The following is a 16534-nucleotide window of genomic DNA, read 5'->3' on the forward strand; positions in this document are numbered from 1 at the left end:
CTTAAAAATGGAAATGGGCCCTCGATCCCCCCTGGCCGAAATGAAAAAAAGAGTAAAACATGGCTTGATTTCTTTGGTTCAAGGGGTGGGTGTTGAGGGGGAAAAAAGTGTGTTCACTCCCCCCTCCACTGAGCAAAATATCTGTCGGCTCGATTTTCAAACTTCTGGGGGCAGAAAAGGGAAGGGAAAAATAGGTAAAAATTACCTGTTTTTAATTGAGGCCAGGGGAGCCCCCCCCCCCCCTCCCTGCCCCCCTTAGATCCGCCACTGGGCTTAATTCAAGTGACTGTCAATATATAAGCCTATGATAAATGATTGCCAATGGAGATTAAATAAAAGCCCAAGTTAGCCAAAAGAGAGTCCGTGTACTCCATTTTTAAAACGCTGATGATTCTCGAACTCGAATATACAGCGGATACCTAAATATGTTGTCCAGAATTTCATATCCGTTTTAAATTTAACGTGTACGATCACCAGGAACGAAGAGAGCTGAGTCAACCGCGGGAAAAATGGATTCCGAAGGCCTTATTCTACGCTTGTTCGATGTGAATGCCGTGAAGTTTGGATCCTTTACTCTTAAAAGTGGGATTCAATCTCCTGTTTACTTCGATCTGAGAGTAATGGTATCTTATCCAGATATTATGGTGAGTATTTAAATCTCTATCCAATTGTTGAGCGAGTGCGATCTCAAGTGGATGCGGCACGTCGTAGAAAATGCATTGTACCATGTACTGATTTGTGTATCTAATCTATGTCTATGTCTATGTCTATGCTGGTACTCGTCAAAAGCCTTTTCATAACATAACGTAAAAGTTTTGAATCGAGCTCTCTAGACTCTAGTCTCTGATGATATCTCTTGCTGAACTTGAAGAACTTTGTGCATCTAGCGCTGTCTACAACGAGTTTACACGCTCTCGATCATTGGCCGGCGCCGGTCCGCTCGAGTGGCTTTGAATTTAAGTGCGAGAGGAACTACTACTTTACTTACGCGCATCTTAAGTTCAATGGCAAAGTCAATACGTAATATTACGTCACACCACAGATATTTTGACACGTCCTGCTTTAAACAGGTGACGCATTTCACCAGAGGCAGAGACGCCAAGTTCAAAGATCGGCAATGCGTGACCTTTTCATGATTCGGCGCACAAGCGCGCGTGCGAGGGTACATTTTCAGACCCTCGAAATGCGTGATGTCACGCCTAATGCGTGATACTTGGTAGCTCTGACTTCACACTTAGCCTTAGGTGACACACACACGACATTGCAAACACATAAAATAGAAAAATCAATGAACATTTCAGAATAAATTTCCAGTTTGTACCTTAAATATGTGACCCGGCACCACAAAACCAACAAAAAGTCGCAACCAGCGATTCTCCGTAATCAGTTAAAATGTCAATTTAGGTGAAAAAAAATAGATTTTAGTTTTTTTGCATTTTCTGAAAGAGTGGTCTTTTCTGTACCTAGTATCAAAATTTGGAAGTCTAAAACATAGTAGAAGATGTGTTTTAAACGGTTTTTCTAGACCAGTTTTTTTCGCACAGCCTTCGGTCTCTTCCAAAATTTGATCACTTTTCCCGAGCGAAATTATCGTAGTCCGGAAATGGTCGGTCGTTGCTAACGGGTCGTGCTACGCGGGCTGTGATTGGTCCGTTATAGCAATCAGTGCGGCGCGCCATTTGTTTGTATCCGCTTTCACATCCGAGTTCCAGATTTGCGTTCGTCTTATATTCTCCGTTAACGACTTCGAGTAGCTTGAGTTGTTGCATTTTCAAACTTGTGATAAAGGATGAGAAAGAGTTGTTGCATTTTAAACTTGTGATACAGGATGAGAAAGAGTTGTTGCATTTTTAAACTTGTGATAAAGGATGAGAAAGAGTTGTTGCATTTTAAACTTGTGATACAGGATGAGAAAGAGTTGTTGCATTTTCAAACTTGTGATAAAGGATGAGAAAGAGTTGTTGCATTTTCAAACTTGTGATAAAGGATGAGAAAGAGTTGTTGCATTTTTAAACTTGTGATAAAGGATGAGAAAGAGTTGTTGCATTTTAAATTTGTGATACAGGATGAGAAAGAGTTGTTGCATTTTCAAACTTGTGATAAAGGATGAGAGAGAGTTGTTGCATTTTTAAACTTGTGATAAAGGATGAGAAAGAGTTGTTGCATTTTAAACTTGTGATACAGGATGAGAAAGAGTTGTTGCATTTTCAAACTTGTGATAAAGGATGAGAAAGAGTTGTTGCATTTTCAAACTTGTGATAAAGGATGAGAAAGAGTTGTTGCATTTTTAAACTTGTGATAAAGGATGAGAAAGAGTTGTTGCATTTTAAATTTGTGATACAGGATGAGAAAGAGTTGTTGCATTTTCAAACTTGTGATAAAGGATGAGAGAGAGTTGTTGCATTTTTAAACTTGTGATACAGGATGAGAAAGAGTTGTGACATTCCCTAAATAATTTTGTTTTCATTTCTGTGCTTCCAAATTTATTCTCCCATAAGAGTTTTGAAATCAAGTTCTTATTGTGAACACACATTCACACTCTTGATATCATCATTTTGCTTACAGCTATCATAATTCTCCCCCTTCTTTTCCCTCTCTGTCTCTCTCTCATTCTTTCTATTTTTCGTTATTCTATGTTGGTGTCTTTACTGTGTGTCTCCTGCCTTTCTTTATTTTTATACCACTTTCTGGCTGGTATTTATGAATTGCTTCCATTAATTATCATCAGGATGGCTACTGGAAATGAAAGAGCAAGTCATAGTAAAAATACTTTGAACCTCCTGTGAGAAAGAAAACAGTATGGGAATTAAGTATAAAGCAACTTCATAATGTGGTTACAAATAATTGCCCAGATGTATACAAAACAAGCTAGGTGACAAGCAGTGTTATGTAAGGGGGAACAAAAAGACTCCGGGTCCACCATGAATAGGCATTATCTATTGTCAGGTGTCTCGGCACTATGTTGCAGTTCACTTAATCTGTCCAATTACAACTCTATACATTTACAACATAATAACTTTTGAAAGACTTAAGTCCACACATTGAAACCTCAGAAACATAATGAACAGACTATGTTTGACCATCAGGCCAAATTTCAGCCTAATCTGAAAATCTCTTCATAGTGGTTGCTATGGCCTTTTGATTCACCCTTCTATTGATTTCCCTGTGGTTTGCTTGCTCCGCATGCTTGAATAGCCCAAAACTTTAAAGCTCTCTTTCTCACAATTTAATACCAGTAACCTCCCTCACCAGCTCTTTTCATTCACTAAATTGAAAGGGTTAGGAAGCTTCAATTTGGACAAGTAATATACCATTTTAATGAGGAGAACTTCTTCTTTCATAATCAGATGAAATCAGGAAAATAATTTTTTGCGACTTTTTGTTGGTTTTGTGGTGCCGGGTCACATATGACGAAAATGGGAATTGTTCAAACTTGAAATATAGTTAAGTGAAACTTAAACTTAAGTGAAATACTTAAGTGAAAAAATCATAACAAATAAGTTAGAGGGATTGACTGAAATATTATAATTTTGGTATCGTAAAAAAACAGAAAATCGCAAGCTTGCTCCTTGCACAAATATCTATAGCATTGAGTGAATAGAGAACAGCGATAGCCAATCTGAAGGGCCCATGTCGGCCAGGCTAGGCGCCAACTTATGAAAATGAGGCTGAAATCGGATGAGCGATCTGCGCATGCGCTAAATGTAAGCTAGATCTCTTCGTGTCTAGACCCCAGGTTTAGTAGTGGTTATTATTAAACACTGAAAAAAACCTAGAGTCTAGGCCTAGACCTCTATAGGCTATTTAGGTGTCATTAATTGTCACTAAAGTACCGATTTTGAGGGAAATCAGTTGAGTTTTGTACAGTGGTGTTTGAAATGTTGAGAATCAAGAGCACAGTAGTAATGCAGCTGTGTGCACACTTCATGTTCCAGTCTTCAGTCGCCTCATTGTATGTTTGTATTGTGAAGATTTAAGAATATATAAAATAGTGTTTTTATCTTGTGGAAATAAATATTGTTTTTATCGGGTGGGGGACAATTAAAGAAGGAATGTTATATGAGGGTACATACAAATTTGTTAAAATTGGATTTTGAAACGGGACATTCTATTTCTAACAACAATGTAAGATTGTCCTGAGGATGATGATTAGATCAGAATATGAACTTCACTTTCCGCACGATCTATCAAATCCTGACACAGCACAATATCCTTTGGCAAGATATTTTCCTGCACTTGCTACTCTCCACCCAGGTGTTACTTAAATGGGTTCCCGGTAGGATGCGATCGTTCATGTGGTTGGACGAGCAAGTGTGCGCTTATAAAATGGCGACTGGCTGGAATGCTCCCCAGGGAGTGGAAAATGGGAAAGCCTGAATCCGATGACCAGGGTAATAATATATCTGTAAAGCGCTTATCGATGTATTGACCCAGCAAGCAAGATACAGATGTAAAATGACTATGGTGCAAGACCCGGAAGCTGGGACATCCCCCCCCCCTTGAAGTTAGACCTGGAAGCTTGGCAGCTGGAGACGGCTTTCTTCCAGAAGCTTTAGTATTCAAGGTATTTATTCAAGGTATGTTAAAACGGAATATTATAATTATCTCCAATCACTTAATTTTACTATCATTGTTGATTTCATTCTCAGGATGCAGTTGCTGAAACTTTGTTTGAGACGGCAAGAAAGAGTGGAGTGAAGTACAGCGTTCTCTGTGGAGTCCCCTACACAGCTCTGCCCATTGCTACGGTATGTATTAGAATCCATCTGCTCAGAGCAAGAAGGGTGTTAACTCATATACTTAAAGCCCTACTGCACTACTTATAGCTACTCTTCTTCTTCTTCTTCTGATTAAGTCTGCCTCCTTCAATTGACTGAAGATTCTTGAAAACTACTTGCGCCCTCTATATAGCAAACAATGCCTAATCTGTGCCTGTTGGTCCCCCATGATGCCCTTTTTCTTATGTTAATTGAGAGCTGATTTGATGAGATAACCACCTGTCAGTGAACTGGTACAGATGAGCTTTAAAGTGTTGGAAGCCCAAAATTCGCCAACAATTTAATTGCAAATTTTCACTTTAAAAATGGTTCATAATGAGAAAGAGGATGGCATTTAAAGGGATCGTTTAACAATGTTAAATCTGAGATACACGGCCCAACGTGTTATCATTGTCTGTGATATGGTGAAGTATTGAAGCCCTAAAAAAATTGCGCTTCAAAATGATCAAGAAGTGCCTCAAAAAAGTAAAAATCTTTGAGTGACCGGTTTTACCATACTCGTTTTCCCCAATTGACTGTAGTGTTATGAAAACCGTCAGGCGAACGGTTTTCAAAATTTGTAATTCCAATCATAAATATCTTGATAATCAGACAGGCGATCGGCTTGTAAAAGTCATGGGGTTCCTGACTGACCCAAAGGTTTATAATTATCATTGCATCATGAGCTAAATCCAGAATTTTGTTTCAGAATCTGAGACAAAGTTACCGGATCCCTTTAAGACACACTTCTGCAAAGATTTCACCCCCAAAAATGTGTTTGAAAACAAATATTGATAAAATAATACATAATATCAGTTTTTTGTTGTACCAGTACGCACTTTAGAGGGGCTATATTAGAGATAACACCCTCAGACTCTCAACAAATGAAGTAAATTGTGTTTTTTCATGGTTTTTCAAAGAAGAGAAAGAATAAAATACAGTTCTTTAACTTCTTTTATTGATGCCATGCTGTCATGTGCATATAGTTTATTGTTTGATACCAGGTACCTTTTTTCATTAGCAAAACAAACAAACAAACAACTAAAGAAGAATTTATCCGCACCTGCAGCATGTAATTTTTGATTAAATTTGAGTTCATATGATTATACTTTATATTTTAAGACTTCTCAATTTGGGTTTAAGAATGCAAAGTACATAGTCAGATATATGTCTAATTACAATCAATATTAGATCTATTCCCAACAGGTAAGCCTCATGTGGTGTTTTATGCCCCTGAACTTTGCTAAGTGACACCATGTTGAGGGTTCAGTGAACACAAAGACGTAACTCCATAATTTGCCAAAATGAGTATTTGACATCAAAATGTTCAGAAAAATGTGAGATTTTCAGGAAACTCAAAGACTTAAACTCCACCAAAACCCCATTGAAGTCAATGGCTAGTGAAACATAAACTTAACTCCTTAAAGGGATCCGGTAACTTTGCCTTAGATCCTCTAGAAATAATCCTTGATTTAGCTCATGCTGCAATGATAATTATAAATCTTTAGGTCAGTCAGGAACCCTATGACTTTTACAAGCCAATCGCCTGTCTGATTATCAAGATATTAATGATTGGAATTACAAATTTTGAAAACCGTTGAACGGTTTTCATAAAACTACAGTCTATTGGGAAAAACGAGTATGGTAAAACCGGTCACTCAAAGATTTTTACTTTCTTGAGGCACTTCTTGATCATTTTGAAGCGCGATTTTTTTAGGGCTTCAATATTACACCATATCACTGACACTGGTAACATGTAGGACCATGTATCTCAGATTAAACATTCTTAAACAATCCCTTTAAGGCCCAAGTGCTCAGTGACACATATTAAACACTTTTTCTCAAAATGGCCTAAATGGAGTTACGTCTTTGTGTCACCTGGATTCCATTTGTTTTGTTTGTTCAGTTGATGGCTGTGAAGCAGAAGGTGCCTATGGTGATAAGAAGAAAGGAAGCCAAGTCGTATGGCACTAAGAAGATGATAGAGGGTGTCTTTGAGCAAGGTGATGTTTGCCTGATCGTGGAGGATGTAGTTACTAGTGGGTCAAGCGTCATGGAAACATCACAGGTAATTCAATTTCAATTTCAATTTATTGTTCATTATTGCAAATTTGTTTTGCTTGCATTTATGTACAAAGAATAAAAAATAAATTTACATACATAATATATCATATACTTTGACATAGCAATCCTTTAGAATATTGCTATACAGAAGTTTTTTATGTTATTATAAACAAATAAGTGAATTATTTTAAGTGTTCGAGTGAACAAGATGGCCTGGAAAGGTTGCAAAAAATAACATTACAGAAATAAAGAAGAACATAAAATTCAGGTAGCATTTTGATTGTATAATTTGCGGATAGAGAAAGGAACGAAGGAATTTAGAAAACATTGAGTGCAACAGTTCATTGAACAAAGTCGTTTACTAGAACGCATAAAAACATAGTATGGAAAGAGTGGATGATTTTCATTTTAGATAATTTGTTGTACCTCTAGAATTATTTTGGATTGGCATGCTTCAATTAGATTTTGAATTTCACTCGTGATCTTCCCTGCTTGTTTGGTGATTCTCTGGAGCTTGCTAAAGTCTTTCTTTCTACACCTCCCGTACCAGACAACACAACTGAATAACAAATCATTTTAATCTGAGTAATACTTGGCTGTCACCATCACCATTATTACAGCGCCATCGATACAAACCCAAAGAGTAATAACTCTTTTAAAAGAGAACACTTTGTACTGTTCACTTGTATCAGCACAATCAATCATTTGAATTTACGTCTTAAAAATTAGCATTGATTTTAATGATTGATTGTGCTGATACAAGTGAACAGTACAAAGTGTTCCCATTGAAAAGAGTCATTACTGTTTTGGTTTGTACATTTAATCAATGTGTGCACTGATGAATTGATGAAAGAGGACTTCCCATGACAAGCTTTGTTGAACCATTGAAGAACTGAAAATCAGAAAGATGTAAAAGTCAGTTAGGGCAAGTGTGTACATATATCGTGGCTAAAATCAATATACAGTGCAATCTCAGTATAAAATGATCTGATATAATGAGGTATCTGTTATAACAAGGTAATTTTGCTGGTCCCAGCTCTTTATATTCTTTTGTTTGTTTACCCTGATATAACGAGATTTGGGATATATGACGAGGTAATTTCCTTGGTCCCAAGGACCTCATTATAACGCGTTTGCACTGTATGCCTGAATCTTGAATCTTCTTTCAAACACTGTGACCTACAATATTGCTTGAAATAAAGTAGACACATTACCACCAAGTCACACCAAGGTCTATGGGATAATGCATGCATTCATGCGTGACACAGTGTGAGACTGTCAACTTTATTCCAAGCAATACTGTATTATTATACTATTGCTGTGAGAGTTGGTCAATTTCTTTCATCACACTTGTTTCTTTTCAGTCCCTAGCTGAGGTTGGATTGAAGGTGACAGACGCCATCGTGCTTCTAGACAGAGCACAGGGAGGTGCAGCTAGGCTCAGAGATTCAGGCATTAACCTCTACAGGTAAATTACCATATATCTCCGTGTATAAGGCACACTTTTTTTCCGTTGGCAAAAATCAAAAGTCAGGGGTGCGGCTTATACACAGGTACAGGATATTTTGAGTCCTCAAAATGCTCTGAAAAAAATAATGAAATATGTAAGAAATTGCAGTTTTGCAAACCTCTAAAATTAATCCACCTTAAAACTTAAGTATTTAATTTGTACTAATCATATTCTAGCTCATCCTGAATTAATTGAACTGCCGTTATAAATATGGGTTGCAAAGCACTTCAATAAGAGATCAATATTTATTTTGTCTTTAGACAATTTTAAAACTAGAGATGACAGAATTTTTTTTAACCACAACACCTCTTTTGGTTCCTGTAAGAAGCCAATAGAAATGAGAGAATACAGCAGTCAATGTGTTAAATGTGTCACAAAGTTGTATACTGGTACTCTATACATTTGTAAACCAAACATCACATGAAGTACATTGGACCTCAGTGATTGCTCTCAATTTCCATGAATTTCTTGTTATTGTGTGTTTTATATATGCAGCTGTGAAAACCTGAAAACAAAATGGCCTCTGAATAACACCAAAATGACCAAGTACACAACCACTGAATCACCCCTTAGAGCTCCCATTATTAAGATAGAGCTCTTCTTATTAATATCCACAAAATGATGAGGACATTTCCGATGATATTATAAAGGAACTTAAATAATTTAAAATAAGATGTAATGTAGAACAAATATCTTGCCATTAAAAACCATGCATAAGTTCTCTCATTTTATAAAAAGATACCAAGTATTGATGTAGAATTCATGTGAATGAAATAATGTTGTTACATTCTAATAATAATGATATCTTCTTGATGACCTTTGACCTTCAGTGCCTTTGACCTTCCTCGTGTTCTTGAAGTGTTGCAGTCTCATAGTAAGATCAGTGCGGAGGTCGTACAGAGTGTGAAGCTATTCATTCAGCAGAATATGATCACCAGTCTGCCTCAACAACCAGCCGCTAAGAAACCAAGAAGGGTAAGCTCAACTCTGCGTTACTATAGTTACTGTCTCCATCATTTTCTCTTTTGAAGGGGGGGGGGGGTGCTGGGAGGAGTAGAAGAATATGATCGACAATCTGCCTCAAGAACCAACCACTAAGAAATCAAAGAGGGTACATTGCATTGAAGTGTTGTCATTCCATGGCTTGATTTTCCTGTCACAGTGTCGCGTAGATTGACATACACAGCTGGTACATTTTGTAATAGGTATTTATTTATTTTTGTGCGTCACTCCAATTGCGTAAGACAAAAATTAGTTTTACCTGACTGCTAAGAAAGTGTGTAGGCTTGTTAGTAAACAGCGAGGGGAGCAATGGCTTTAAGTCCGCTCTGAGGGACTTAGTAATGAGGATTAATACCTTACCACATGGCCCGAGTGCATTGACTTGGTTTCAAACCCAGGACCTCCCTGTTATGTGACCGCTGCTCTACCAATGAGCCATCATGCCTCCTCAGTTAGATGGCCAATACTTATTTGTTTTCATTGTTTTCACTGCCATTGATGGTTTTCTGTTTGATATTGCAATAATGTTTTTTGACAAAGTGTTGTCTCCATTTCTTCTTAAAATATGACATGAGTTCAATAATGGTAGTGGCAACATTTCATGGGACAGTCTTTTATTGAGGCCAGCTATCGAGGGCTTTATGATCATTGAATACTTGTCTCGTGAATTCTTATTTTTTATACAAAAAAGGTCCTTGACTGTTTCTTTCCTCTAGGAGTACCTTGGTTACAAAGCCAGGACGGAGCTCTGTGAGCATCCTGTTGCTAAGCAACTATTTAGCATCATGGAGGACAAGCAAACCAATCTAGCATTCTCTGTTGACGTGACAACGTCGAGTCAAGTTTTAGAGGTAACCTCCCTCTTTTCATGTTTCATCCAAAGTTTATCAGATAGCCATAGGCCTACATTTCTTTCCTTATTCACTAAGCTTTTTATAAATCAACAAACTTGTTCCTGTCATTCGTCTATGTTTCAGTTCAGTAGATCAGCCCTGTTTGTTAGAACTTGGCAATTGATAATAATTTGTGCAATTTATAAACAAGTTTTCTATCAGTCAATAAAGTTCAATGATTTCAAGATCAGTTCTTTCACAATTTTTAAGAAGCAAAAGTGATGTGTGCAAAAACAGTTGCTCATTACATAATGATGCTGCCATTCTCATAAGGCCTAAAACAAAAAGATGTTGTATTGCCCTTTACGTGCCAAAACATGGGTCGGTTGGTCAGAAATCTTTTCTTTTTTTTTTTTTTGCTTTTTTTTCCCCTCTTCGGGCTGATATTTTTTAGTTTTGAATGCTTTTTTTATTCATTCAAAATTTTCTTTCTAAAAAACAGTTTAAAAAAAACTTTTTTAAAAAGCTGACCGTTAATTTCAAGATTTTGGGGTTGGTTGCAAATGACAATACAACATCTTTTTTTTAAAGCCTCATTCATGAATGGTTTCTAGCAGTGCGTTTGTATGCATTGTTTTTTCAGTTGGCAGACCAAGTTGGTCCATACATCTGTGTTCTAAAGACCCATGTAGACATCCTTGAAGACTTCAGTGCTACCTTCATTCAGTCTCTACAGGACCTGGCTCAGAAACATAACTTCCTCATATTCGAAGACAGGTGTGTACCCCAGGGCTACATACTGGGACCTGCTATATTCATTTTTATAGCTGTATCATTAAATACTGAGCTAGTGAAGCTCTATGATCCTCATGAACAAGCTTTGTTTTTATGCCTCCGTTACGAAGTAGCCGGAGGCATTATGTTTTCGGCTTGTCCGTCCGTCCGTCCGTCCGTCCCGTTATCGTGATCGCGTTATCTGAAGAACCGTTTGATGGATTCCTGCCAAACTTTGGTCATGTATGTATCTTGCAGATCCGATGAACTGATTAGATTTTGGGGTCACGAGGTCAAAGGTCAAAAGTCACAGGGCTCATTATGTATGCAAAAACAGCTTGTGATCGCGTTATCTGAAGAACCGATTGATGGATTCCTGCCAAACTTTGGTCATGTATGTATCTTGCAGAGCCGATGAACTGATTAGATTCTTTGGTCATGAGGTCAAAGGTCAAAGGTCATGGGCTCATTATGTATGCAAAAATAGCTTGTGAACGCATTCTCATTAGAACTGACAGATTGATTACTATTTAACTCGGGACATCTTGCAGAGCCAATGAACTGAGTAGATGTTAGGGTCATGAGGTCAAAGATCAAAGGGTCATATATGTATATGAGAAATTGCTTGTAACCACGATATTCTGAGAACCTGTTAATGGATTACAATTGAACTTGAATTTGAAAAATTTCTTCTGTTTTGGATTGTAAATTGCTCTATGACGGAGTCATCATTTCGACTGCGCGCAGTCGAAGTTCCATCTAGTGTATTATATAAAGAATTTTCAATAAGCCGATGAAACAAACAGTTTAATTTCTTGATTTTCCCGACTATGAGATGATTCCAAAATGGATTGCTTTGTTGGAAATATTACGATCATATTTCCACTGGCTGTGTTAAAGCAGTCACTTGTCTTTCAAATGATCGTAAATAAACTGAAAGATTTTGAACAGCATGTTTTACGTCCTATATATTTATCAAAAAATGTTTGGGAAAATTCAAAAACTGTTCGGGAGAATTTACTGTTAGACGCCTTCAGAGAAAACCATAAATATCTTTGTGGTTTGAGAATTTTTTCAGAATTGTGTGCATGTTAGAGGGTAAGTACAGTAGAAGGAATATAATAAGTAACATTTCATACAAAAACTACAGTAGAAGGAATATAATTATATAATATTGACTGGCCTTGAGGGGTATATCAGAAATATTGACCAAGCTCAGATCATATTGCCCCGAGTCGAAAGACGAGGGCAATATGGTCTTAGCGCGGTCAATATTTCTGATATTCCCCGAAAGTAAAGCCAGTCAATATTTTTATTGTTATCCAAATCAGACATCTAGAGCAAATACAGACATCCACCATGACATTCTCAAAAACTGAACAAACTTTGTCAAACCAACACTGTGCATCCAGTGCTTGACAAAATTTTCGATACACTACAAACAGTGTGTATTTGGTGTGATTATTACGTCACAATAGAGTGCGCGCAAAGTGCGCAGGTTCTCGTACGCATAATATTAATAGATGCGCAATGAAAATGCGAGACCGTGGAAAATACCAAGGTATATTTTCACTCGTCTCTCCACGCAAAGTCAATACGCGCAGGGAGACCAAGGAAAATACAAAGAATATACCCCTCCGTTCCCACTGCTAGTGAAAACTAGGGCAATACGGTTTTGTAAATGACCAGCTCAGATGTCTGATACGGGTAATAATAAGTAACATTTCATACGAAAAGTACACATTTTTTTCATCAACCTTCTAAAATGTCACTTTAATTCCGTTTGTGCACCTCAGGAAGTTTGCTGACATTGGTAACACAGTGCAGCATCAGTACTCCTCAGGTGTGTATAGGATCTCAGAGTGGTCTCACATCACCAACGCACACTCAGTAGCAGGACCAGGCACCATCAGCGGTCTCAAGGCTGTGGGAGGGGCTAAGAACAGGGCCTGCCTACTCATTGGTCAGATGAGCTCTAGTGGTAACCTAGCAATGGGAGATTATACTCAAGGTAAGGTTGAAAGTCTTTAAAATGGCACAAACTGAAAACGATTCAATGCCTTGTTTAAGGGGGGGGGGGGGAAGTGTATCCACTCTGTGTGTAGGTTCCTGAACTGGGCCAAATACAAGGTTACTTTTATTTTTTTCTTGTATCTACACTGTATAGCTCGCCTTGAGTTTATTCATCTTTTATTGTGAAGTCTATGGAATTAGATTATTACACAATAGCATTAAAAAGTTATTACACAATAGCATTACAAAAATAAGCTTTGTGAATCATACCCCCATTTGGAATTTCATGATATGCATTATCAGTACATGTGATGTAGAGAAGTGAAATGGACAATTATCAATCAACTGTGATATTAAAATTTGCTATTATACCACTTTTTACAATTAGTTGTAAATTCAGGGATTAATTTTATAGAGTATTTCAATACTGCTACTTTTGAAGATATCTTAACTTATTATTAACTTTTCCTTCTGTATCACCATAGCAACTGTAAAGATGGCTGAAGAGAACGGTGACTTTGTGATTGGTTTCATCTCTACCTCATCTTTGTCCCCTGACCCCAAGTTCATCCATATGACCCCAGGTACACATGCAACGTAATCTTGCCAAAAGAAATAATTGTTTATAATCAATGATAATAGGATTATTTTTGAGCATTGATAGGAGAGGGTGTGATTATTCACATGACACTGAGTATTGACTATTATTTACACTTTAATTATTTGGCTACTGGCTACTTCTGTTAAGTGTATAACAACTGGATCATGGTCTTTGATAATTAATCTGTGTGAATCAATTTTAGTCTCTATAATGTTCTATCAGATCTTCAACATGATTTTTTAAATTTGACTTTAGGTGAAATTTAAGAGTATTATGATATCTTTTGTTTTTACTGATGACTAAATTCTGTTATTCCCATAGGCTTAATATAGGGACCATCTGGGACCCGTTTCACAAAGCTTTTTTTCAATGACATATAACAAAAGTCAGTGACAAATCTGCTGATAACCAATCAGAAGCAAGGATTTTAGTGGCTTATAACACAAACTGTCATTTTTCACTGATGACAAGTTTTGTGAAACGCCCCCCTGGTTCCTATAAGTATTGGGTTAATTAATAGGTGTGAAGCTAATGATTTTCCAAGCTAATCTCTTTTGTATTAACTCTGTTTTAGGTGTGAAACTTGTTGAAGGGAAGGACGACCTAGGTCAACGGTATCTGACCCCTGCAGAGGTCATCACAAACAGGAAAAGTGACATCATCATTGTCGGCCGAGGAATATACCAGGTTAGTCAATTATCACTCCTAGAGACATGGAGAGAGAGAGTGTGAGTGTTGGTTTTTTTACAGACGCGTATCAATCAGATATGATTATTTACAATGTACGTCTAGGGACCGACCTTTAAACGTCACCATCCGAAAGACGTGACTCAGTTTTGAACCTGCGTCCTCGGCTGAATCAGTTTGTAACTTCCATTGTTAGCTGGATTACAGGCGCACGCCACAACGCCTAGTTGTGGAGATTAGTGAACAATGTATTATTCAAATGGAATGAAATCTTAGCAAAAATAGAAGTGGTAGATTATTTAAAGGCTCTATTTTAAATGTTAAAAAGATCCTGAAAACATTTGAATTGTGTTTTTAATTTGGCTGAAAATGATGGGAAAGAAACCTTGAAAGCTTGAAGAAAAGTTATAAGTTAACTAAATTTTCTGTTTAGTAATAATACCAACAAATTAAATTTCCCAATCTATAAGTTTGTTTAGAGGGGAAATGATCTTCAATGTTTTATTGTATTTTTATGCCTCCGCAACGAATTGTAAAAATCGCTTCTGTTTTGGTTTGTAAAATCGCTCTATGACGGAGGCATCATTTTCGACTATGGTAGTCATCTAGTTACTTATGATTGTTTTCATTTACCTCAAAAGATTGATGAAATAAAGAATTTCTTTTCCATTGTTTTCTAGGCTTCTAATCCAGGTGAGGTTGCTAAACAATACCAGGCAGCCGGGATGAAAGCATATCATCAACTACTAGAAGGAGAGACGGACAGATGAGGCAGTCATCTTTAATATTAAAGCGATCTCAGTGTATTTGTAATCTGTATAGAGGAGTCACAAGGTCTGGGAGGGGCAGGGGGAGGGAGCAAACAGCTTCGTTAATAACTGCAGTTGACACAATCACAAAGAAACCAACCTTTCAATACCCTTGTACTGTTGCCCATCACTTTTAAAATCTCTTGAATTATTACAATGATGTGTTACGCCATTTGAACAGGGTTTCTATAGGTAATAGGGTATTTACATTGCCCTTTAGAAGATTTCTGTTATTTATGAGAGCTGAGAGGGCATACAGACTTGAAATGTGATAATGTCTTTCTGTCTCTTTGCAGAAGATTAGTGCATTTTAATTTTGTGCACAGGTTTTTATGACAATTATGGATTGGTTTACGCTTTCTTTGCCCCCTCCCTCCCCAATTCATTTACAATATTTAAAATAATCCCCCTGTAATTTGAAGTTACATTGTATTTAAGCATTTATTACTGAGCACAAAGTAGTGGTTAAGAGAAAATGTATACACAGATCCCAATAATTATTTGAATGTTTTATTTTCCCAAAACCAAAATCAAGAGAAGGGGAAAGTGATAATTACTGCATGCATTGATATGAAATGTTATTTTGAATGACAACAAAACTTGTTACTGCCTTGGATATTTTGACAAAAGTACTAGAAAATGAGCCTGTGATCATTGATGAATGCATGAAATACATCTCATCAAAATGTCATTTCTCATACAGAATATATGAACTGTATAGTCACTGAACTTTGCAATGTTATGAGTGTGCAGACTCTGAAAGAGAGCGCATATGGACCAATTGGTTCACTACCTCTGTAAGTTGACGACTTGTGCGAGAAATAATTATTTTCAAATTGGCAGATGATTAATTTGTTTGTGAGTTATAAATGTTGAAATTGGCTCTTGTTTTTGCCTACAAATGTCACATTCCACTTTTGGCCACACCCACGTCAAGATCTACCAATGTGTGTTAGCCAAAGGTTCAGGCATATTCAAGCTTTCACCAATATATGGTTACCGTAGTGTTATACAGTCAAACCTGCTTTAGTAACCACATTTTGTGTTTCCCTTGAAAATGGTTTCTTAATGAAACATGTAGAGGAACCTGTCTACAAAGACCACCTTTCTATTAAAGCCCCACTGTCCTACTTGTAGCTACTTGCTCCCTCTATATAGAAAACTTCCCAATTGGTGCCTGTTGGTCCCCCATGATCCTCTATTTCTTATGTTATTTGAGAGCTGAGTTAATGAGATAGCCACCTGTCGGTCACCTCGCTGCGTGGTCTAATCCCTCCTTGCCAAACTAGTGGAGATAAGCTTTAAGACCACTTTTTGTGTTTACCTTGGGCGGTTGCTATAGAGAGGCTTGACTGTATAAGTTTTTTTATAAGGAAATGCAATTAGAAAGGAGTGCATAGAATTTGAAGACATATCAGAATCAGCCCTTCCTATGTTTTTCTTCAAGTTATTCACCTACCTTGTTATGTAACTTAAGAGGCCTT

The 16534-nt window shown here is 37.1% G+C and overlaps 1 protein-coding gene across 1 annotated transcript; it reads left to right on the top strand.

The window, feature by feature from the left end:
- The first annotated feature begins 459 nt into the window (after positions 1–459).
- LOC115918764 (uridine 5'-monophosphate synthase-like) lies at positions 460–16115 on the top strand. Its single transcript, XM_030989732.1, has 11 exons — positions 460–644; positions 4650–4748; positions 6664–6825; positions 8186–8289; positions 9162–9306; positions 10050–10184; positions 10810–10943; positions 12737–12951; positions 13439–13537; positions 14129–14241; positions 14922–16115. The coding sequence occupies exons 1-11, from the start codon at positions 510–512 to the stop codon at positions 15009–15011; spliced, it is 1431 nt and encodes a 476-aa protein (XP_030845592.1). The 5' UTR covers positions 460–509; the 3' UTR covers positions 15012–16115.
- Positions 16116–16534: the final 419 nt, after the last annotated feature.

The sequence above is a fragment of the Strongylocentrotus purpuratus genome, unplaced genomic scaffold, assembly GCF_000002235.5.
Source record: "Strongylocentrotus purpuratus isolate Spur 01 unplaced genomic scaffold, Spur_5.0 spur5_scaffold_18, whole genome shotgun sequence".
Classification (NCBI taxonomy): domain Eukaryota; kingdom Metazoa; phylum Echinodermata; class Echinoidea; order Camarodonta; family Strongylocentrotidae; genus Strongylocentrotus; species Strongylocentrotus purpuratus.